The following is a 25,310-nucleotide window of genomic DNA, read 5'->3' on the forward strand; positions in this document are numbered from 1 at the left end:
AAGTACAAAGAAAACCATTACTGTCATTCTGCGGAGCCGTGTTTGTCTCACGTGGACAGAGTTGGCAGCGTTCCTTGGCGTTGACAGACAATTACTTTCTAAATGTAGCAGTCAAATTGTAAAAAGTTAGCAATGGTTCAGCAGGGACCCACTTTTGGCCTGTCGCTGCCTGTCTGGATCGCTGGGGGGAAAAAAATGAGCTGTTCTGCCAAAGCATCTGCTTATTACCATTGGCATTATTAGGGGTTTATTTTCAGATAGATGTAAGCTTTAAGGTGGCCAGAAAACTGCTGATCATTTCTGCTACTTCAGTTTGTTTTTTTGTTTGTTTTTTTTTAAATAATAAATGTTACTTTTTATTTTTATATATACCATATATATTTTGTAAGTTTTATAATTAACACACTTTTATATATATATATATATATATATATATATATATATATATATATATATATATATATATATTTTCTTGTATTTGTCTAAATATTTTTGTTCCTTTTTTAAATATATTTAAATGAAAATGTTCTTTTTTTTTAACTTTCTAATATATATATATATATATATATATATATATATATATATATATATATATATATATATATATATATATATATATTATATATCAGATCCCAGGAGAATAATATTGAACTTTTGCAATGTTTTTCTGGAACATTTTTATGCAACAGAAGACACTGCAGCCAGATGTTAGCTGGTAGTCAATAGCGAATTACAAACCTTTTTAATGAGTGTGTGCATTTTTTTTTTTTTTTTTTTGTGCTTTTAGAATGCCCCATCCATTTATGTCATTATTTAAGTGCTTTTCTGTATTTTAACTTTTAATGTATAGGAGAGGAGGAAAAAACTCAAAGAAAAATTGTACATGAAATGATTGGCTTTATTTTTTGCACCAAACAAAAGACCCCCAAAAGAAGTGTGGGAAAGCACTTATAGATATGCAAATTGCCTCTTCAGTGAGGAAGACGACTTGAACTCTAGCGCCACTTATTGGAGGTAACAATCCTAAAAAAAACACTATTGAGCCTTTAGCAAGCCTTGCCACATGGCTTAGGGTAAACGCCAAACCAGAATCTCAGGTTGCTGACCACTGTGTTTCGGGGTGTTGCCTTTCATCAGTGTAAAGTGTGAGATCTGATTTGTCTGGGTGAGATGCTTAATACTGGCATCTAAGGGGTAATGTTTCTCCTTGTGGAGAGTGACAAGCCAGGCCTAGCATGTCAGAGTGAGGAGACTTATGGCTAGTCTGGGAAATTAAATAAGCAAATTGCCTCTTCAGAGAGGAAGAGTACTAGAACTCTTGTGCCTTTAGAAAATTAGACTTTCATACTACACATTTACCTATTTTGTTTTCCTTTTCCGGGACTTTTCTGAAGCCCAGAAAATATGATTGGAACGGAACCCAAATGGAGGTGTTGCAGAACTTGTGCTCAGTTTGCCTCATTATACCCAATTACCCCATCAAGGTTCCACGTCCACTTCATAGGCAGAAAAAGAGACACAAACAGAACTGTTAAATTATAAATAAATGTTTTTTAAATTGTTTGATTCACTTGTATAGCCACATGATATTCCACAGCACATTACAAATACCGTCATCACTGTCCCCGATAGGGAATCTAGATTGTGAGCCCCATCAGTATGTCTTTGGAATGTGGGAGGAAACCGGAGAACCGGGAGGAAACCCACGCGAACAAGGGGTGAACATACAAACTCCTTGCAGATGTTGTCCTTGGTGGAATTTGAAACCGGGACACCAGCGCAGCAAAGCAACAGTGCTAACCACTGAGCCACCGTGTGCATTAGGTAGAAACTGGTGGCATCATCGATTGTTGCTGCTCCTACACCTTATTGGTCTACATCACTTTAATTCTGTGTGTATAGCTTCTTGATAGACACAATCTACAGCTATTCTGTGGTGTTTCAGCTTAGCAGGGGCAGCACATTAACTCAGTGGTTAGCACTATGCAGTGGGCAGGATGATGGCTCAGTGGTTAGCATTGTTGTATTGTACCTCTGGTGTCCTGGGTTCAAATCCCACCAAGGACAACATCTGCAGGAACTTTGTATGTTCTCCCCATGTTTGTGTGGATTCCCTCTTGGTTTTTTCAGTTTCTTCCCACACTCCAATGACCTAGTGATTGGGGCTCGCAATCTGTATCCCCCTATGGGGACAGTGCCGATAATGTCTGTAAAGTGCTGCAGAATATGACAGCGCTATATAAATAAGTAAAATAAATAAACTGCCCAATCCTTATCTCCTCCGACATTGTCTGCAGAAATTTTGAGTGGCTATATACAGTTTTCATTAGTTTTTCTGTGGATAATTGTTTTTCAAATCCATTTCTGATTACCCCTCCACATGAGGGCGCTATTTTATCGAGCACATAGAAACAATAGCAAAAAATTATTGGTAGTCGAGCCGTCCTAGTAAAAAGAACCACATTGTCCAGAAGAATTATTGCACAAGTTTTCTCATCCCCCTAGAGCTTGCAGAGTGTATAATCTGGATGTCACGGTGGTAAAATACTTCCGTACAGTTTGAGTTGGGGCTCTCCGGGGCCTCTTCTGCCATAGAGTTCTCAATCTGCTTCTTGGTTTCTAAAGCAATAAGGAAGATGGCAGGTTGCCCAGCTTCACTGTGCACAGGATTTGGACTAACTTTTCCCGGTTCTTATTCATTGAAACGGTTGCTATCAACTAAACTACACCCATAGTCAGATCTGTTGTTACCTGCCCGTGAACCATGCTGGTATTATAGCGGGTATTAAGTTATTACAGATCGGGATCATGGTAACTGTTAACAAATTATTTAGCTACGAAATGTCGGGGGGGATTTTTTTTTCTTTTTTACATTGCTGACGGCATTCTCTAAAGGGGTATTCTCAAGTCTATCGGTTGGATAAGAGATAACTTCCCCATCACTTTGGGTCTGACTACAAGTACCTTCACCGATCCTGAGAAATGGAGCTTTGAGGATCCCCCGGTTTGTGGAGAGGTGGTCAGTCATGAGCACTGCTGCTCCGTTCATTCTTTCGGGAGCGCCGAAGACCAGCCGTGCGCAGAGATCCCATTAAGTATTAATGGTGCGGCAGTGCACATGATCAACCACCGCTCCATTGATGTGGTTCTCAGGATCAGTGGAGGTCCCAGTAGTTGGACCCCTAGCGATCAGTTCCCCCTAGCGGCAGTGCGCATGATCAACCACCACTCCATTGACGTGGTTCTCAGGATTAGTGGAGGTCCCAGTAGTTGGACCCCTAGCAATCAGTTCCCCCCTATCGCAAAGATAGAGGATTACTTCTAAATATAAGAAGACCCTTTCATCCAGAAAATGGTGGATCGAAGTTTCATTTTACACAATGATGTGTGTTACACCGCTCCGCCATACTCACCCGGCCTCCGCTCCCACGCCGCAGTCGCCCTCCGCTCCCACGCCGCAGCCTCTCTCCACCCGACGGCCGCGGCGGTCACCTGAGACAGACCCGCGACCGATGCCTTCCCTGCATGCTATGCGCATGCGCCATAGGCCGCGGCCGCGCCTCCTTCCTGCTTCTTATGCTCCGGCTGTGCCCTGACCCGGAAGCACATTTGGACCAATGGCTGACCAGACGGGGCCATATCAGGCCGCTTCCCCCTGAGGGAGGCGCCTGATCGTTGTGTTTCCTGACACTCTGGCCTCGCTCCATCGTGCACACTCTGCTCCTGCAGTTCCTGTCTCGGCTGCTCCTCACAGCAGCTTCTCAGTCCTGCTACCCGTGTTCCTGTCGTCCTACTCCAGTCCTGCCTTGTGTTCCTGCCGTCCTACTCCAGTCCTGCCTTCACTGTTCCTGCCGTCCTACTCCAGTCCTGCCTTGTGTTCCTGCCGTCCTACTCCAGTCCTGTCTTCAGTGCTCCTGCCGTCCTACTCCAGTCTCAGTCTTACTCCGGTCCATCCTGAGCCGCCCCTCTCGGTACCGGCTACCGTGGTACTCGAACCCCTGGGCCTGCTCCTAACGGTCCCTGTATAGGGGTCGGTTCCACCTGGCAGCTCGCCCGGGGTCCCTCGGTGCCACGGTCCAGAGGGTCCACTCTCGGAGCTCCCGCTCCTGACCACCCACGCTAACAGTACGATCAGGCCATGGACTCCGCCGGTACTACGGCTGCTACCCAGAAAGAGTTGCTATTCCTACGGGAGAATCAGGGGCGCATTATGTCAATCATGAAGTCGATGGACACCCGTTTGTCGGTCTTACAGGTGGCCGATCCTGGAAATGCCACTCTGCTGGCCAGTCTCCAACAGGAGCTGGGCCAGCAGCAAGATACTCAAACCCACATTTTGTCCTACATGGCCTCCTTTGATAGTCGCTTGTCGGCCCTCCAGGCTGCCGCTGCAGTGCCGACTCCTCCCCCTGCATCTGCTGCTCATCCGACGCCCCGCCTCGCCAAGCCGCCTCGTTTCACCGGGGATCCCAAGCTCTGTAGGGGGTTCTTAAATCAGTGTAGTCTCCACTTTGAATGGCTGCCGCAGCAATATCCCTCGGACCGGGCCAAAGTGGCCTTCATCATGTCCCATCTGGAGGGAGAGGCCCTTTCTTGGGTAAACCCGCTCTGGGAACGTGACGACCCGGTCGTTTCGAGTCTCCCGGTTTTCCTGGATACGTTTCGTAAGGTTTTCGATGAGCCGGGCCGGTTAGCCTCTCTCACTGAGTCACTCTTTAACTTACACCAGGGCTCTCTCACGGTCGGACAGTACGCTATTCGCTTTCGCACTATTTCCTCTGAGCTCGGCTGGAATAATGCAGCTTTGGTGGGGGCATTCTGGCGCGGTCTTTCTAGTAAAATAAAGGATGAACTCGCTGGTCGAGATACCCCGTCCACCTTAGAGGACCTTATCTCGCTGGCTACCCGCATTGACCTGCGCTTCCTGGAGCGCGCTCGGGAGTCAGTGAGAGACAGGCGCTCCTCCAGGTCAGTTCCTCCTTTCGCTCAGTCGGCCAGCTCACGTTCAGTCGGATCTTCTTCCCTCTCTTCGGGTGAGGCCATGCAGATAGATCATCTCAGGTTGGCCGAGTTACGTCAGAGAGAGAGACGGGCACAAGGTCTGTGCCTCTATTGCGGTCATTCGTCACACTATATCCGCACCTGTCCTAAGAGACAGGGAAACGACTCCACCTAGGTCAGGTAAGAGAGGCCTTCCTAGGTGATGATGATGATTCCTCTCAACCCCTTACGATTTCTGTGCTTTTGGTTTCAGGAGGGAGGCGTGGTTCCGAGGTGGCCCACGTGGATTCGGGCTCAGCGGGTAACTTCATTCGGCCGGAAGAGGTAGACAAATACCAAATTCCTGTAGTCACTCTATCTAACCCAATTCAGATTGCCACCGTGGATGGCAAACCGCTACAGGTGACCGTCACCTTGGTCACTGAAGAGGTGGAATTGCAAATCGGAGCCTTACATCGAGAGAAGATAGCCTTTTACGTTTTACCTAAGCTCTCTCACGCCATTCTACTCGGTCTTCCATGGTTAAGGACTCATCAGCCTGTTCTCGACTGGTCTTCTGGGGAGATACTCCGCTGGGGGCACCCGTGCCAAGCTCGCTGTCTGACTCCTGTGCGCCTGGCGGCCGCTCCACGGTGACCTCCAGACCTCCCGGGTCTTCCTCCAGCTTACAGCTCCTACGCCGATGTTTTTGATAAGAAGGAAGCAGAGGTCCTCCCTCCACACCGGCCGTTTGACTGCCCAATTGAACTTGTTTCTGGTTCAACCCCCCCAAGGGGCAGAATCTACCCTCTGTCTCCCGTGGAGACCACCGCCATGTCCGAGTACGTCCAAGAGAACCTCGCCAAAGGCTTTATACGGAAATCCTCTTCGCCCGCGGGAGCCGGGTTCTTCTTCGTCAAAAAGAAGGACGGGACTCTACGGCCATGCATTGACTATAGGGGCTTGAATGAGATTACCATCAAGAACAGGTACCCTCTTCCACTCATTCCGGAACTGTTTGACCGTCTCAGAGGGGCTCGGGTCTTTACCAAGCTGGACCTCAGAGGAGCCTACAATCTGGTCCGTATCCGTGCAGGTGACGAGTGGAAGACCGCTTTCAACACTCGAGATGGCCATTACGAGTACCTGGTCATGCCCTTCGGTCTTTGCAATGCTCCTGCAGTCTTTCAAGAGTTCGTCAACGAGATCTTCCAGGATCTCTTGTACTCCTGTGTGGTCGTGTACTTAGACGACATCCTCGTCTTCTCGCCGGACCTCTCGTCCCACAGAAAGAGTGTCCGCCTGGTGCTTCAGCGTCTTCGGGAGAACCGTCTGTATGCAAAGATCGAGAAATGTCTCTTCGAACAGACCTCTCTGCCATTTCTGGGATACATTATCTCCGACGCTGGTCTAAGGATGGATCCCGAGAAGTTGTTTGCCATCCTCAAATGGCCTCGCCCTGTCGGATTAAAGGCGATACAACGATTCCTCGGGTTCGCCAACTATTACCGGCAATTTGTCTCCCACTTCTCCGCGATCACAAGACCCATTTCTGTGCTTACCCGTAAAGGGTCTACTTCCAAGGATTGGTCTCCTGAGGCAGAGGAGGCCTTTCTGTCCCTAAAACGGGCTTTCTCCACGGCTCCGGTCCTGCATCGCCCTGAGAGCGATCGACCTTTTGTACTCGAGGTGGACGCTTCCTCGACTGGTGCCGGGGCGGTGCTGTCCCAGAGAACCGCCTCCGGTCGCCTGCACCCTTGTGGCTTCTTCTCGAAGGCCTTTTCTCCATCCGAGTGTAACTACTCGATCGGTGACCGGGAACTTTTGGCCATCAAGTTGGCCTTGGAGGAATGGCGCCACCTCCTGGAAGGAGCTGTCCATCCTTTTGTCATCTTCTCGGACCACAAGAATCTGGCCTATCTCCAGTCTGCCCAGAGACTAAACCCTCGCCAGGCCAGATGGTCTTTATTTTTTGCCCGATTTGATTTCGAGCTCCGATTCCGTCCCGGCAGCAAGAATTCCAAAGCCGACGCCCTGTCCAGGGTCTTCCAACCACACGAATCCACGGAGGAACCATCACATATCATTGATCCCACTAGGATCATCACCGTGGCTCCAGTGAACTGGCTTACTCCTCCGCCTGGCAAGACGCTTGTGCCAGAGAATCTCAAGCAAAAGGTTCTTCTATGGGGGCACTCCTCCAAACTGGCCGGCCATGCCGGAACTAAGAAGACCCTTGATCTTATCAAACGTCACTACTGGTGGCCCTCACTTCGCCAAGATGTACTCGATTTTGTGGCTTCTTGTCCATCCTGTGCAAAGAACAAGGTACCACGGAGATCTCCGTCTGGCTTGTTGCTTCCGTTGCCTGTCCCTACGGTTCCTTGGGAGAACATCGCCATGGATTTCATCACCGACCTACCCTGCTCTGCGGGCTGCTCAGTCATTCTGGTGGTGGTGGATCGTTTTTCCAAGATGGCTCACTTCATCCCTCTGCCCGGTCTTCCCTCAGCGCCGGAGCTGGCCGAGATCTTCATTCATCAAGTCTTCAGGCTTCATGGACTACCTCGACGCATTGTGTCTGACCGAGGGGTTCAGTTTACCTCCAAGTTCTGGCGTTCGCTTTGTAAGCTTATGAACGTTTCCCTCGACTTCTCGGCCTACCATCCACAGTCCAACGGACAAGTAGAGCGTACCAACCAGACGCTTACGGGATACTTACGCCACTTCTCTAACGCCCACCAGAACGATTGGGTCAGCTTACTCCCCTGGGCAGAGTTCGCTTATAACAACCATGCTGGTGAGTCTTCGGCCAAGTCTCCGTTTTTCATTGTTTTTGGCAGACATCCTGGTGTCCCTCTTCCGATAACCCCTGCCTCTGAGGTACCCGCGGCCAATGCCTTGTCCTCGGAATTTTCTAAGATTTGGGCTGAGACCAACACATCACTCAAGAGATCCGCTGATCAGATGAAGAACTATGCAGACAAAAAGAGGTTGGATTCTCCTCCGTATCGTGTTGGCGACAAGGTCTGGCTCTCCTCCAAATTCGTCCGACTAAAACTGCCCTCCTACAAGTTGGGTCCACGCTACATCGGTCCGTTTGAAATTCTGGGACGTATTAACGAAGTTGCCTACAAATTGAGGTTGCCTGCTTCGCTCCGGATCCCAAACACCTTTCACGTCTCTCTCCTGAAGCCTGTGGTGCTGAATCGTTTCCATTCCTCGCTTGATCTTGGTCCTCAGCCGGTGGGTGCCGACAACGTTTTTGAAGTGCAGGACATCCTCGCTGTGAAAAGGGTTAGAGGTAGGACTTTCTTTCTCGTTGATTGGAAGGGCTTTGGTCCTGAGGAGAGATCCTGGGAGCCTCGGGAGAATATTAATGCTCCCCGTATCCTCAAGAGGTTTCTTGTTAATCTCCGGGGGGGGCGGCTTAGGGGAGGGGGTACTGTTACACCGCCCCGCCATACTCACCCGGCCTCCGCTCCCACGCCGCAGTCGCCCTCCGCTCCCACGCCGCAGCCTCTCTCCACCCGACGGCCGCGGCGGTCACCTGAGACAGACCCGCGACCGATGCCTTCCCTGCATGCTATGCGCATGCGCCATAGGCCGCGGCCGCGCCTCCTTCCTGCTTCTTATGCTCCGGCTGTGCCCTGACCCGGAAGCACATTTGGACCAATGGCTGACCAGACGGGGCCATATCAGGCCGCTTCCCCCTGAGGGAGGCGCCTGATCGTTGTGTTTCCTGACACTCTGGCCTCGCTCCATCGTGCACACTCTGCTCCTGCAGTTCCTGTCTCGGCTGCTCCTCACAGCAGCTTCTCAGTCCTGCTACCCGTGTTCCTGTCGTCCTACTCCAGTCCTGCCTTGTGTTCCTGCCGTCCTACTCCAGTCCTGCCTTCACTGTTCCTGCCGTCCTACTCCAGTCCTGCCTTGTGTTCCTGCCGTCCTACTCCAGTCCTGCCTTCACTGTTCCTGCCGTCCTACTCCAGTCCTGCCTTCACTGTTCCTGCCGTCCTACTCCAGTCCTGCCTTGTGTTCCTGCCGTCCTACTCCAGTCCTGTCTTCAGTGCTCCTGCCGTCCTACTCCAGTCTCAGTCTTACTCCGGTCCATCCTGAGCCGCCCCTCTCGGTACCGGCTACCGTGGTACTCGAACCCCTGGGCCTGCTCCTAACGGTCCCTGTATAGGGGTCGGTTCCACCTGGCAGCTCGCCCGGGGTCCCTCGGTGCCACGGTCCAGAGGGCCAACTCTCGGAGCTCCCGCTCCTGACCACCCACGCTAACAATGTGATTTATTATAACCAAAATAACTTGTTTTTGAGATCTCGTCTTCCATTTAAAGGGTTTGTCTCCTCTTCTAAATTGGGTAAAATAAACAAGTTTTCAATTTATCTCTTATTAAAAAAAAATGCTCCCCAAGAACAGTGTGATTTTTAATTCTATACTTTACTGCTCATTATCAAAAGTCATCAGGTACCTCTGCAATCTAGATGAGTTGGACTTCTGAACAAGACTCTGGAGTCGGTAAGCCAAACCTCTGACTCCGACTCCTCAATTTCCATGACACCAATTCCGACTCCACCACTCCGACTCCCTCAAACCAGGGCTGTGGAGTCGGTAAGCCAAACCTCCGACTCCTCAATTTCCATGACACCAACTCTGACTCTGACTCCACCAAAACGGGCTCCGACTCCATGACTCCGACTCCACAGCCCTGCTTCTCAATAGAGTATAGCAATTGCTGCTGTGCAGCTGGTCAGATCACTGTATCCAGCCAGCTTCAGTGTTCATCCACTCCTCAGATGCTGCAGATCTCCCAGATCAAACTTCATACACAGAAGAGGCACAATCCCACCAGTTGCAGTATCTCCTTCAGCCTGAGCTCCAGCAGGCTCCAGTGCCAAACAGAAATATTCAACTCCGGGCATAGTTTACACTAAGCAGGCTGCAGCTTCCACACACAAACTGCTCAGGTCTTCTAACTGACCAATGTGGTCTCAATTCAGAGAGAGACCCTGGCTTGACTTCCTCCCAGCTACTGCTCACATTTTGGCTGAGCACTCGCCAGCAGCACACTCTAACTTTGCTTCACCCAGCAGACTGGCAAAGTCCCTGGTTTTCCATTAAGTCTAGCCAGGTATATCTAATCAAGACGTCCAGTGCTATGATTTAACCCAGTCCTACCTGGCCAATCACTTACAGCTCAGGATGGGCCCTAAGAAACATTTCTCTTTTTGTTGACTTGGGACGCCCTAGTCTACCATTTCAGGTGTGACTTCTGAGTACCGGCATGCACTAAGGGTATGTGCACACGCTGCGAATTCCGCTGCGTTTCCGCAGCGGTTTTGGCCGCTGCGGTGTACAGTACCATTCAAATGAATGGTAAAAAAAAACGCTGTGTAGACGTTGCGGAAAAATCCGCGTGGATTTGCTGCAGTTTTGAAACCGCAGAAAGAAGTGACATGTCAATTCTTTCTGCGGAATCCGCAGCGGGTTCCTATCTCCACCATTGTGGAGATGGTGAAACCGCAGGACCAAACCGCAGGCAAAACCGCAGATAATCCGCAGGTCTTTTTGACCTGCGGTTTTTGCAAAATCCGTGCGGATTAATCCGCAGCGGATTCTGCAGCGTCTGCACACACCCTTAGCCGGATTTTCTGCCCCCTCTCCTGGCCCTATGCTTGGATGTTCCTGGATGATTGTGCCTTAGGTTTAAATCAATATTACGTATTGTTCTTGCGAAACTCCAATATTTATCATCTTGCATGCTATCGATCTGAAAATTGAACTGCCTTGTGCCAATATTGTCCTTAGGCGTTGACTTTGTCAGTGCTGCACTGTAAATAAAAACGAATGATAATCTGAATGTGTTGTGTCACTTCTCCGCTGTAGTCCAAGTGCATACATACTGCGGGTGAGATTATGTTTGGAAGGTCAATATTTGTACCATTTGCATATGCTCGGCTTCATTCCACAAATGCTTTGGCATTTTTTTCTTTTTTGATACTCACTTGGAATTTTTTTTTTTTGCTGTGACACATTGCAGCATTAGACATTATTGTGCTTAGATCCGTTATCCTCAGCCTTTCTGAGGGCTCATGCAGACTTCCTTGCAAATCGGTCCAAGCATAGACCACAATTCATGGAATGACCACTGCTGTCTCCTGACCTGAATGTCAGCTTCATATATGTCTATGTGGCTGACACTCAGGTCGGGAGAGCTAAGGTCAGTCCAAGCATTGTGGTTTGTGCATAGACGTCTGCATGAGCTCTTACCATGAGAGTGACGTTTAGCTCTGACACGTTCTGTGCCTCCTCCACCCACAGTAGAAACACCCAATACCTCATATAAAGACAGCCAAAGCCTTCCCATCATCCAGGTCTGCTCTTCTGTGTGGGCTCCCCAGAAAAATCAACATCTGGAGATCTGCTCTTCATGGCTGTTTGCTAGACCTGGTGCATAGAATCGACAGCTGTGAGCTACATCTCTTGGGCCCATGAGACACAGGTTGGGGACCCCTGATTTAGGTGATGGTCTCCATGGATCGCCATTTTAGTGGACACCCTTGTGCCAATAATTCAGCTTTAATACTTGTAGAATATCATTGTATGTTGTAGAAGTCGAGCAAAAAATTTTGTTCTGCCCTAGTTCGGCGTTCAGTCCGGTCCTCCATGGCAGCCAGATCAGGCCTTTCTCTACTTCTGTCTCCAGCATCCTGGGCACCTCTTGCGCTTACTAGACCCTGTGACGTCATGATGTAATGGGACCTAATATATGCAAGAGGTGCCAGGGATCCGGAGTGTAGAAGTGAAGGCTGCCTTGGAGGACTGGATGTTGAACCAAGGCAGGAGAATCTTTTATTTTTTATTTTTCTCAACTCTGTCATCTTGCCTGTTGACGAAGTTTCTTTAAGCATATTCACCATACGCCATGACCACTGCCACTCCATATGGGGGCAGCTACAGGTGTCCTCGTACTTGTGGAGATTAAATAGAGAGGTGACAGTGAGCGCTATCCATTCAATGTTGTGACTGGATATGGTCAAACCCATTTTAAAAGCGTTTTCAAGGATTAGAGATATCATGGCTGCTTAAGGACACAGGATGGGGACATTATTACAGGAAGGTGCCAAGACGGAGGACATTATTACATAGAGGGTGAACACGTGGCATTTATAGGATCTGGAATGCTACGAAGGCCCATACATCTGACTTGCATGGATGTGGGCGCGCCGGTCAAAATTTTGCACTGGAGGCCATCTGACTCTAGTTACTCCACTCGCTGCTTTCTTACAGCTATAGTGCCTCACCGGTCCTTGGGTTGTGTCTGGTATTACAGCCCTGTATATTCCAATGATGCATGCATTCTGGCGCTGTTTTTCTGAAGAACGCAACCTTGTTCTTCCTTCCCATGTTCCCTTCCCATTGCCAGGTCATTTCTGCTTTCTGCATCAGAAGTCAAGATACCTAGTTCCAAGTAAGATATAAGACTATGCCCTAAGTAGGTGACACATTTGACCCTTTTTTTTCCCCCAATTTTTTTTATTTAAAAACCTAAAATAAAAAAATAATATTCTAAAATAGCAATAATCTGTTTGTTTTGCCATGTAGAACCTCCATACTGGACCCAGCCAGAAAAAATGGAAAAGAAGCTTTTCGCAGTACCAGCCGCTAGCACTGTCCGATTCCGATGTGCTGCCGCTGGCAAACCTCATCCCACCATCTACTGGCTAAAAAATGGTAAAGAATTCAGAGGGGAACATCGCATAGGAGGAATCAAGGTAAATTTTGTCTGCACAGATTGCTTCATTGCTGCTAAGCACCATAATCTTCTCATTTTTGTAATTTGCATAAGGAATAATTTCATCATTTTGCAATATGCAAATATCATATTTATACAGATATCACAGTGATGCCTTCTTCCAGGTGGCTTTCTCAATTTTCTCATGACATAACGGGGGACCTTGTAATTCGCTGTACAAAAACCAATAAAGAGATGGGGCCTGCAAAAACGTCTCCAAACTTCCCCAAGCTCAATTTTTGGATAGTTCCTTCAGATACCACAATTTATGCTGTTTACGAGTAGATTTTTCCCTTTTTATACCAAAACCAGACCATTTCTACATTACACATGTTGTCCTTCCACCTTTTGGACAATATATATGGAAGGTCAATTAGGGTAGCATCCAACTCCTCTTCTGTCAGAAGCTAAGCTGGTCATTTAGGGTGCTGGTTTTGGCTTGATACAATGACTGTTTTAGTACGTAGACAGCAAATGCTTGACGATACTACTCTGATGTACCTGATCTTTCCAATGTCTCCTGTAAGTTGTTGACCAACAGTGTGTTGTGTATCATCTGCCAACCTATGGCCACCAACTTTGCTCTGTTTGGCTATTTGTTGTGCGCTCAACCTTTATTTTGTTTATAGTCAATGTCCCAATTGGTAGTTTGGTCAATAGACGAATAATAAACGAGCGAGAAAGGCGTTCATTAAAGGGGTTTTCTAGTACCTGGACAACAGCTTATTAAAATAAGTCTTCTTTTAATGGTTTTTGTCTCAATCCCGAGCCATGGTGACATGATGGATGAACGATCTGTAGGAAGATCGATCTTGTGCAAGCCTAGATAGGTCTACTTGGGTCTTCTCCACCATTATTTTGATGGTATAAAGCCAACGAGTTACTGTTCTTTCTCTTCTCGTTGTTTCTTTTATTCTTCTGACCATGGACAAAACAGAATTCATCATCTTTCCCCCATCTCACTCTACCTCTCCACCAGACCTATCCATCAATGTCAATGGCTGCTTACTTTCCCCAGTACCGCACGCTCGGTGCCTTGGGGTGATCCTCGACTCTGCGCTCTCTTTCAAACCACATATCCAAGCCCTCGCCTCCTCCTGCCGCCTCAAACTCAAAAATATTTCCCGCATCCGCTCATTCCTCAACCACGAAACCACAAAAACACTAGTGCATGCTCTTATCTCCCGCCTCGACTACTGCAATCTCCTACTCTCTGGCCTCCCCTCTAGCACTCTGGCTCCGCTCCAGTCCATCCTACACTCTGCTGCCTGACTAATCCACCTGTCTCCCCGCTATTCCCCAGCCTCCCCCCTATGCTAGGCCCTTCACTGGCATCCTATTGCCCAGAGGCTCCAGTTCAAAACCCTAACTATGACATACAAAGCAATCTACAACCTGTCTCCTCCATACATCTGTGACATGGTCTCTAGGTACCTACCCGCACGCAACCTTCGATCATCTCAAGATCGCCTTCTCTACTCCCCCATTATCTCCTCTTCCCACAACCGCATACGAGTCTTCTCCTGTGCTTCCCCCATACTCTGGAACTCTCTGCCGCAACACATCAGACTCTCACCATCAACGGAAACCTTCAAAAAGAACTTGAAGACCCACCTGTTCCGACAAACCTACAGCCTGCAATGATCCTCGGTCTACTGAACCACCGCACAACCTGCTCTACCCTCTCCTACTGTATCCTCACCCATCCCTGTAGACTGTAAGCCCTCACGGGCCGGGTCCCCTCTCCTTATGTACTTGTGTGTCCCTTGTCTTACACATGTTTACTATACTTGTCTATATTTCCCCTTTTCACATGTAAAGCGCCATGGAATAAATGGTGCTATATAAATGCATAATAATAATAATGATGATCTCCTTCTCCATTGATTGCTCTTTTCATATGATGTGTCCAAAGTAGGCAAGTCGCAGCTTGGTGATCCTTCCAGTAACATGCCTGGCTTGATTTGTTTTTTTCGTTGTTCTTGCCATCCATGGTATTCATGACATCCTTCTCCAGCACCCCATTTTGAAGGCATCACTTCTTCTGTCTTCTTTCTTTATTATTCAGGTTTTGCATCCATATATAGTAAAATAAGTTGTCCCCCTTGTAAAATAAACATAAGTTACTCGCCTCCTGTGCCGTTTCAGCAATGTCCTTTGGGGCTTGTATGACATTGTTGGGTTCAAGTAGCCTACCAATCGGCAGCCATGAAGCAACCCAATAGTAGACGCTGATTGGCTGCAGGGTTCATATGGCATAACAATATCACACAAGCCCAGGGAGACCCGGTGTAGGAGTTGAGTATCAGTTATTTTTATTTTACAAGGGAGTTACTTATTGTAAAAAGTTGTCCAGGCAGTGGACTACTTAATGCCATAAAAAAAGCTCTAGTAGTCAAATTTTGGGGTCAGTGGCCCATTTGTAAAAGTAGTTATATTGTTTGAGCATTTCACCGGACCGAGTGGTTATAAAATATTGTTGTGCACTCTTTGGCCATTTCATGTAACTGTTGAGCAGTTTCGTTTTAGAATAGCTTTGGGCCGCCGAGGGCATCGGTATAGGTGCAAGCACTTTGTTTCAACCTGGATCAGAAATAAAATTTTGATTTTTCACAATACCAGTGGTCAATTGTAGCATTCCAATGCACCGTCAGTCTCCTAAATACGAGTCTCACCGGCATCGATCGGTTGAACTTATTCTTGTAAGTTTTTGTTTTTGACTTGCATGCTTTTTTTTTTTTGTTTTGTTTTTTTCCTTTTTCTAGCATTGCATTGTGATCAGATCAAGTGCACATTTTATCCAGATGCTATACTCTTTGTGCAGTGCTAAAAATCCATTCCCTTGCTCCCTCATTTAGATGACTGTGGATGGGAAAACTGTCTAACCTGGAATGTTCAGGTCAAAGTCTGGCCGCATGACACACGTGATAACGAAAGTAGCTACATTGTATCCTGAGCCGGTAGGCTCCACGGAATCCCTTGCGTACACGTTATGTGAAGCTAAAAAATGCATTGCAACAAAAGGAGCAGGAAATAATACAAAAAATAAAAAGTACAAATAAAAAATGTGTGATTTCAATGTTTGGCACCTTCTTAAACCCATAAATAGTTAACAAATAATTTTTGTAAGTAATTGGCTGGTAGTAGGAGGCTCACACGGTTCTGGTCTGCTGGCCGCGGACTGCTTACTTGGCAGAGTGACCAGGGTCGTGTAATATGTTTTTAACTATATATATTATTATTATTATTATTATTATTATTTATATATTATATAATTTTTTTTTATTTTTTTGAACGTGTACGTTTTTTACTTCTTGACTCCTCTGATCCAGCTACTTTTTAAGTTGATCAGCCACAGAGGGCTCTGACCTCAGGCATGTGACCTGTGCCCTCACCGGGAAATAAGTGACAGTGGTTATAGAAATGTTTTCTGTTTGCAGTCTTGAAAGTAAAAGGAATGTAGAAACAAAGCCCCCCCTGTGATAAAGACCATCAGAGAGTGAAAGGGAGAGTAGGAGGGCATGAGGTTCAGCCTTGCCTGGTCCTGATCACTAAGCACCAGACACGGCATTAAAGTCACTAGTTGAAACTTATTACTAAAATGGCTAAACTTATCAAATTAAAAAAAAAATGGTGAGTGACTGATAAATCTGTCAATCACACTAACGAGTGTCCCATTAAAAGGTGTCTCCAGTATTAAAATGTGTTTGTTTGTTTTTTTAAAGTTTGTCTATTTTGGATGATCCATTTCTATTAAATCCGATCTTGTGGCGTTGATCATTGGCGATTTGCTTGTAATTTCTTGGAGGCATCTGACAAAGTTTTCAGTTATCCTGTAGCACCACCGCGGGAGAAAAAAGGTATAACATGATACCTATTCAAATCAATGGGCTGTATGTGTTGCATAGTCCTCCAGAACCATTTCGGCAAATTGACAAGGTCCTAAATCAGAGTATTGAAAATTAGTTTTCTAGACCAATCAAACCCTTTAAAACAGAGATGGGTCTTACAATAGGTTAAGTGTTGTCCAATGTTTTGCAAGGATTTGATCCTGGCTACATTAGTCAATCTGTTTTCGTCATAAGAAGCATCTGTGTTGGTTATTTTTCATAGGAAGGGGGGGGGGTTAAGGCCCCATAACACATGAGACATTTTATGTCGATGGACACATGTCGGGCTGTGTGCACATGGAGTCAATTTGAAGAGTATTCGGCTGCGAAACGAAGTAGAAACTTAAAAATGTTAAGGAGTTTTAAGCTTTGGAGAGTTTCCTCTCCAAAAGCTTCCCAAACAACTCCGCATGCGCGATGATTTTTTTTCCAATGATGCGGCAATTGTTTTTTTTTGTTTTTTGACCAGCCAAAAAAATCTGAAGTGTCCTATCTGTCTTTGGTTTCGCCCAAACAGGGATTTGTTTCGCTTAGGCAGGCGATAATCTTTTGTTTTAGTCAAAATCGTCCATTTCGTCTGACTTTTATGTGATTATTGCGTTCTTTAGTTTACATATTCCACTTGGTTTACCTGAAATCAACTTGGTTAGCATAAAAAGGTAAAAAACACCTTTTTTTTTTTTTGTTTGTTTGTTTGTTTCGGAGCCAAAGAAAATGTTTTTGGCTAATGTGTCATACTTTCTGCTAGGAAGAGTAGACTTACCCAGCAGAAGATGACAATGAGCACAGAAAGAAGCTCCTCTCATTGCAAAAATAGTATGAAATCCGTACTCCTTCCAGAGGAAAAAACTATTAGAATAAAAGAGGGGGCGTCTAACCACCCTTTTAGAACTTTATTGTTTAGCTTAGGAATTTGTAAGTAATCATTAATGTTCATCAATGTTATGACACAAAAAGTGCTATAGAAAACAGCATGAGGGTATTTTTCTTTTCCTCCAACTGCTGGATACTCCGTGTAATAGGCACATGTGCATTTAGCATGAGAGAACGCAGCCTCTGACCCGCAGTCTGAATGTTCAGGATGCCAGTCAAACTGCTTCACTAGCCGTGTGCGTGGTGACAGGCTCCAGACACAATCCCCCCTGCCTGATTAAATCTTTGTTTTGGGGTGAATAGTGTGAAATCTGAGCACCGGAGCCTGGTCCTTTCGCACATAAACACGATGTCTCCATCAAACAGATATCGTTAAAAGACTTTGAATGTTCTTGACTAGTGCGTACTTGTATACTAAATGTCTATAATGTCCGCCAATGGAAATTTTCATTTTGACATATCGGTAAATAATAATCGTATAAACATTACATGCTGATGTCAGAATCTGGAAAGTATGCAGAGATGAAAGGTTTCAATGAAAGGTCCCTTTTTAAAGGGTAAGAGAGGGCAAACCCGGTTCCCATCAGAGTGCCTCTCATGTCACATAAGTCCCAATGCACATTCTTTTCCCACTCCCCCATGGATTTTCTTAATATTTTAGTATGGGATTATGAAGATGCATATATACAATAGAATTCCCATTAACTTCAAAACCAAATGGCTCGGGTGTCCAAAGGGTTCCCAAAAATATGCAGAATGAAAGAAATTGATGGACTTATGTAGGGAATTCCGGGGCCCTAAAGATTGATTTGCCCATATGGACTATGGATATTTCTGAAGGTCTTTTTGAGACCTCTCATACCAATGTTGGCAGTGAATGGCCTTACAGTCCTTGGAACCAGAATCTGTAACCTTGATGCCCCAAGCAAAATGGTAAAACCATCATCTCTTCCCAGCGCAGGGTGAAGGCAAAATTCTGCCTCCTTTCTATCAAGATGTCAAGACATCCTAAATATGAATTAATCATGATATTGCTATTACAATTCAACTTTCCAAATAAAAAAAAAAAAACAAACCCCCTGCCCCCTCCCCGAGCATGTGATCACCTCATACACAAGAATTTCATATGACTTTTTATTGGAGATTTCTCAAAAGAGCTTTAATATTCTAAATCCTCCCTGGAATCTCTATTTTAGTAAGTCTATGTACACTAAATGACCCTGAAGAAAAAAAAGTGGTGGATTATCTCTTCCCGGACTCCTGTGTGTAACATTTACTCGGCCTGAGATCCGAATTGTCCCGAAAACTGTCTCCATGGAGAGTCGTAAAAAAATAAACTCTGGAGAATTCCATCTATACACTGACTCACGGAAAAATTTAACGTTTTGTGATGTCTGTGCTGGTTAGTGAGGGCTTGGAGATATCTCTGCTTTCGACTTTTTTTTTCAGCGTGAAGAGCCGGCGCAACATGTAATAAACTTTTTTTTTTTCTTACCCAGCCATCCAGGTATATGGGGGGTAATTTACTATAAAGATATTAAAAACGCTGTCATCCATGGTCAACGGCGTATGTGAGAGGTTGCTCCACTTGAGTGTCAGACTTGAAGCTGGCCTAAGGCTTTGTTTTTCTTTCTTTTTTTAGTTCAATCAATGTTGGTTGGCTACCTAAGAACTATGGTCAATCATTTTTTATCAAATTCCTTGTAAGATCCAACCAAAACTGACTATATTTCATATAACCAACCTCTCATGTCTGACCACCCTAAATAGGTGTGCATCAATTGGTTTGGACAACCAAAAATAACATGTCAAGGCTACAATTGTAGCAGTGTACTAAATCCACTGGATGAGGAAATTTCTCCCCAGAGGTCTAATAACTGCCTGACAACAGCAATCCGCCCTTACTAAACCCAAGGAACGTGTAAAAATCTATGATCGGCTTCATACTTGATGACCATCACACCCTACATTGGCAGAGTTCACCACATTGACCGTTATAACACCTCATGGTCATAGATTTCTCTATGTTGACCATAATAACTGCTCATTGGCATAGAGTTCTCTATGTTGAGATTGATAACCCACATTGGCAAAGAGCTTTCTCCTTTGACCATAATAACTTCTCATTGGCATTGATTTCTCTACGTTGACTGTTAAAAACTACATTGCAATAAAGCTCTCTACGTTGACCATCATAACCTCTCAATGGCATAGATTTCTCTCCCATTAACCTTTATGGGCCACATTAGCAAAGGGCTTTCTCCATTGATTATCACAACCTAAATTGTCATAGATCTCTCTCCGTTGACTATCACAACCTACATTGGCATAGAGTTCTCTTGACTGACCATCACAACCTACATTGGCTTAGCTTTCCATAGTTTTGCTGACCTGTTTTTCTGTTTTATTTCTCTAAAGCTTCGCCACCAGCAGTGGAGCCTGGTCATGGAGAGTGTGGTCCCATCCGATAAAGGCAACTATACATGTCTGGTGGAGAATAAGTATGGTACTATTCGACAAACCTTTCAGTTGGATGTGCTAGGTAATTGGAAATATTCAACACTTCTTCAAAAAAAGTCTTTATACCATTATTCATAATGAGGTTCTAATAGCATGAACTCTTCTTACATATGCATGAGCCTTACTAAGACGTCTTTGTGTGGGATCCTTCTTGTTGAACGACTTCTGTATATGTGTACAAGCCATACAATACCCAGTTTGTTTGTTGTCATGTTTATGTACTTTTTGTAACTGGGGAAGGAAATTGGCTATTTGGCAAAAGTATAGTAGATCTCCGATAGACGTAGCAGTCCATTGCTAAGTTCTTGGCAACTAAGTTCGACCAGCATAGGTTCTTCAGACATGTTTGCATAAGACTTTCACAAGCCACAATGTGTCCTCTGAAGAGCAAGGTTTTGAAGGTCTCCAACACTCACGTATAACAACATTTGACGAGAGGCTTTAATGTAGGTCCAATGAAAGGTAAAGAGACCTGCCAAACATCTTGGCAGTCTTATGTGTTTTTTTGTTAAGTATTCAGTGGGAGAACTGTGATTTGTGGTACTTGTTTCTTCTACACTGACCATTTTTATGGCCACTTTTTTTTTTTAGAACGATCTTCTCACCGACCCATACTCCAGGCAGGGTTACCAGCTAATAAAACCGTTGTAGTTGGTAGCGATGTGGAATTTCACTGCAAGGTTTACAGTGATGCGCAACCTCACATACAATGGCTAAAACATGTGGAAATTAATGGAAGTAAATATGGACAGGACGGAGATCCTTATGTCTCAATTCTGAAGGTAAGCTTTGGAAGGCCTGATTTTCTACACATTTGGGTTTCCAGGTCCTTAAAATGAATAATCTCCAAATTATGTAGGAGTCTATAACCATTTGTGGTTTTATGAAAAGCTGAGAGTGGCTTCAAAGTTGGTTACGGCTCTTATGGAAGACTTTCTCGTAGCCTTGTTGATACTTGGTGGGGCAGAGTGAGGGGCATTCATTTTTTGGACTTGTTATCAGCGGTTTTTGCTCTTCATTCCTGCTGCTCCAGAGAATTCCTTGTTTTTTTTTCTTTTTAATATCCTTTTATTTATTGCAAATTTTTATGGTCTTTCATGGCCCCCAGGGCAAAAATGCAGCAAATTATTAGCTATGGGTTCTAGGATTCATAAAACAGACCTAAATAACTCTCATAGACAATAACCTGGAGAGCCATGGATGTAATCGGCCATCTTTTCAATCAATCTCCACCTGGATGTAGTGGCCGCCAACCTCCTTTGCAGGAGGATCCAAGGAACTCTGGATCGGTGGTACCCCCCATCTATCGGGCATGGCCACACCAACTGCTGTCATAGTATTTTACTGGTATACTGGTGGTTCTAGATTTAGGAATATGTTCTTTATTTTAGATTTGAGGGGGGACACTTTTTACTATTGACTCTGCCTTATTTTTAGGACGGGTCTCTTTAATAGCTAAGATGTGTCCTCCACAAAGTCTACCGAATTTATTTTTAATTCTTCTAGTCTGTTGTGCCAGGCTCGGTCAAGAGCAATTGTGTGTCTCTGTGTGATGAATAAGTCATCTTTAAGAAGGATCTGCCAGATTAATGTGACTAACCTGAAAAATCATTTAAGATTAGCTATTTCTTTTCAAAAGACAATAACTGAGTCACTGACGGTCATGTCACTCGCGGTGGGAGGATAAATGGAGTGCTCTCATCTCACTCAGCCGTGACATTATGTTAATATTGTGCAGTAACTTGACTCACTCTGAAATAATGACTTTTGCCTTACTATCCTCTCTAAAAAAAAAAAATAAAAAATAAAAAAATTGTAATTTGTCACTACTTGTCTAAAAAGGTATTTTTATCCTTTTTTTTTTTTTACTGTTAGGTCTACTTTTTATACGTAATTTTTATTTATTTTTTTTATTGTTTACATTTTGTATTCAAATATCAAATTGCAGTGGGGTGGAATGGGCAGAATAATTAGATTTTTTTTTTTTTTTTTAAACTGGGCATATTTCCTTAAATTACATCTAATACAAAAAAATATTTTAATTAGGTTGCTTTTTTTATTTTATTTTTGGGTATCAAGAAAATTTGCAAATTTTTTTTTTTCAGCATTTTCGAGAATAATGTAAATGCAATAAAGATTAGATAATGCATCTTTGACAGGTGGGCATCCGATTCCTGGGATACACACCTATTTCCCCATGCTAAAGAGGAATTCCTATGGACCATACCATCTGTAGGGTTTTGAGGCATCATTCCCTACTGCTACTCGTCAGATAGGGTGTCCACTTTTCTGTTTTAGTTGTGTTTCGTGCAAACACACAACGACCTAAACTTTAGAAGTGCTAAAGGGAATATGTCAGCAAGAAATGACTGTTTCAACCTCAGTGCACCCTTGGCATGGCTACAAGTTCAGTGCACCTTCCCACCTATGTTTTCCCTTTATCTTTGACCTCCCATCTATTTTTATTGACACCTCTGGCTTTATGGAGTTGAAGAAGGGCCGAGATAGATGGAAAACAAGTAGATGGAAAGGTGCACAGAACCGTTTGGCCATGCCAAAGGTGAACCGAGAACCCGTACTTGGTTGGAACCGTTCTGACAGAATCCCTTTAATTCTTGGAAGAATCTTGTAAAGGTGGAGATAGATGGTAACTTACATTCTGGAGCGGTGTGTGATGCAATATTTGCACCAGAATACAAGCGAGTAAAATTTGGCCATCATTTTGATTGACTTCCGAAAAGTATTTTGATTAATCACTATGATCCAGCCTTTCAGAAAAACGTGGCGATCTTGTAAAATATTCTTTACGCTGCCGCAAACCCAAAGAGTAACTAATGAGTAAAATATGGTTTTATGAGACTTGATGGAGGCCGACATTACCCTGTTTCTTTCATGACGATTGATCAAGTTTGAAGCCATATTCTGAAGTTTGAGCGTTTGCTGTTCCTGCAGACATGGATAACAAATGATTCAGAAGCTGATGTTGTCTTAAATCTTTGCAATGTGACCTCAAAAGATGAAGGAGAATATATATGTAGAGCCAACAATTTCATCGGCATAGCCGAAGCTACATTTTGGCTCAACATTTACGATCCAACAGCAGGTAAAACCATAGACCTCCAGGTTTCAAATGAGATCTCAAGCCCGAAAACAATTGAATATTCTTGGGTCTTTGGTTGCTTAATAATTTGGTGTTTCCACCACCAATGGTGCTTCTGTCCCTTCAAGATCAAGAGATTGTACTGAAAAAGAAACCCACAACTAGCAGCCCAGTAGATGAGGAGCACCTCTTTTTTTTTTTTTTTTTTTTTTTTGGGGGGGGGGGGGGGGGAGTTCTTCGAATCAAGTTGTGAAAATTGTAACTTGTGGTGGATAACTCCCATCTTCTGACTTCAAGATTTTGTAGGCCAAACCTACCAATTTACTATGAGCTAAGAAAATTACTGAGGTCGGATGTGCTCTATAATGACACTCCGTCATGAACTTGCAAGATCCAAAAAAAAACATTTTTGACTGATGCTCACCCAACGTTTCATTCTGAAATTAGGTGGATGAACTAATACTAATAAGCCTCAAACTTTTGGACAATTCTAGGGTTTGCTCCATGTAGAAGCTGTTCAAGCCATGTTGTGGGTCCATTTTTCAGATCTCATTCACTTGCATGCCTTGTTGGTGGGACAGATCTTTATAAAACCTGGTGAAGGGTTCTGGTCTCTGTTTCTCTTTCAGGTGGTAAGCTTAGGAAACTCTGCTGACTTTTAGCCTCCTGCTGGGATTTTTTTTTTTTTTGTTTTTCTGCTTTAATTTTCATTGGTGGTGTTCTTTTTTTTTTTTTTTTTTTCTTTACCCCTCCTGTTTTCCTCTGTTTGTCCTGTTTTTAGTTTTATTTCTTTCCATTCTTTTTTTAGCCTACGGGTGTATACTCCTCGGATAAGGATATTGAGGTTCTCGTTTTACGCAATGTGTCTTTTGAGGATGCTGGGGAGTATACCTGTCTGGCTGGGAATTCTATTGGCTATTCACATCACACTGCTTGGCTGACCGTTCTACCAGGTATTCCCTCTTTCTTCTTTTTCGGTGATTCTTCCTATGTACCTAAGAAATGCCAAACGAGGTCTTATCGATCTTCATTAGGGCTCAGTCAGATGGCCGTATATAATTTGGACTGAGATCGGAATGCAGTCCACTTACTGGCCAGCTGTTCTCGCGATCTGAGCGTGACCGCTGCTTAAAAATACATGACAGGCGCCGGCCAATCTGTGAACTGCGTTCCGATCTCAGTCAGATTTATACAGCAATCTAACTTCACCCTCTAGTCCAATCCTTTATTCTGCCCTTATGGGAAAAGCTATATGACCAGACCAGTAAATGGCTGCACATAGCTCTATGTTCATGGGTAAAAACTTGTCCAAATAAAACCCTTTGGGGCCGATTTATGAAGGCCGCTGTAGCCAGTCTTGCTGGAGCAGGATGCTCCAAATTCACGAAGAGGTCACTTGATGAATTTAATGCATCTTCTCTGTGTACCATGCCGGAAATGCTACTCCAGTCAAGGGACCTAGAGTAGCAGTTCGGGAGTACAAATCGCCAGCACTTTTAGTTAATTGGACCAGGTAGTTGTGACCATGCCCCCTCTCTCACCCCAGATGCTCCCAAGCTCTTCCCATTTCAGAGGCGCTTATTCAAACTGTCAGGAAAACGTCAAAAAGTGGCAAAATTTCTACTTTGCTCAAAAATCTTGTGACTTTTTCAAAGCTCTTACACCAGTTTTCTGGTGGAAAAACTTTGATAATTTGGCCCCTTAGCGTTTTTAAAAATTTGTTAAATTCAGTGTATTTATTTTTTTTAATTCCATGATTTTTACACGACTCCTTTTGTGTCTTTTTGTTTGGCATTTCTGTACATAAAGCTTATTTGTTTGATCTTTTTATGATGATTATGTAAGTAGTGTGTTTGTAAATCATGGTGTTGGGTTCCGTTATTCCTTTCTTCTACGTTCCAAACGCTACAGCCCGCTTCTGCTCTCCACCGATTCTGGATTACTTTTGATGAATCACTGTTTTAACATGTCATAGTCTTTTATTCTGTTCTTGTATTATTAGTTTTAATATATTAATCAAACCTACGTTTATCTATTAGTCTTGTATCCCTTCTAATTAGTCACATTCCTGAAGGAGCAGAAAAGGATCAAAATATTGATGGCCTTCCCTTTTGGATTTTGTCAGTGGCGGTCTGACTCCCAGCACCC

At 44.6% G+C, this 25,310-nt stretch overlaps 1 protein-coding gene across 4 annotated transcripts in view; it reads left to right on the forward strand.

Annotated features, from left to right (window-relative positions):
- FGFR3 (fibroblast growth factor receptor 3) overlaps nt 1–25,310 on the forward strand; it is a 109,934-nt gene that overhangs the window by 62,456 nt on the left and 22,168 nt on the right. For 2 of the 4 annotated variants that reach the window (XM_073574433.1, XM_073574434.1), the window contains exons 5-8: nt 12,590–12,759; nt 19,961–20,084; nt 20,654–20,844; nt 23,015–23,165. In XM_073574433.1, coding sequence (XP_073430534.1) covers nt 12,590–12,759; nt 19,961–20,084; nt 20,654–20,844; nt 23,015–23,165 — 636 coding nt within the window. Of the gene's footprint in view, nt 1–12,589; nt 12,760–19,960; nt 20,085–20,653; nt 20,845–23,014; nt 23,166–23,970; nt 24,116–25,310 lie in introns of all 4 variants that reach the window. The other 2 variants (XM_073574435.1, XM_073574436.1) reach the window with 1 other exon arrangement.

The sequence above is a fragment of the Dendrobates tinctorius genome, unplaced genomic scaffold (assembly GCF_039654945.1).
Source record: "Dendrobates tinctorius isolate UK_male_01 unplaced genomic scaffold, ASM3965494v1 ptg000039l, whole genome shotgun sequence".
Taxonomy (NCBI): domain Eukaryota; kingdom Metazoa; phylum Chordata; class Amphibia; order Anura; family Dendrobatidae; genus Dendrobates; species Dendrobates tinctorius.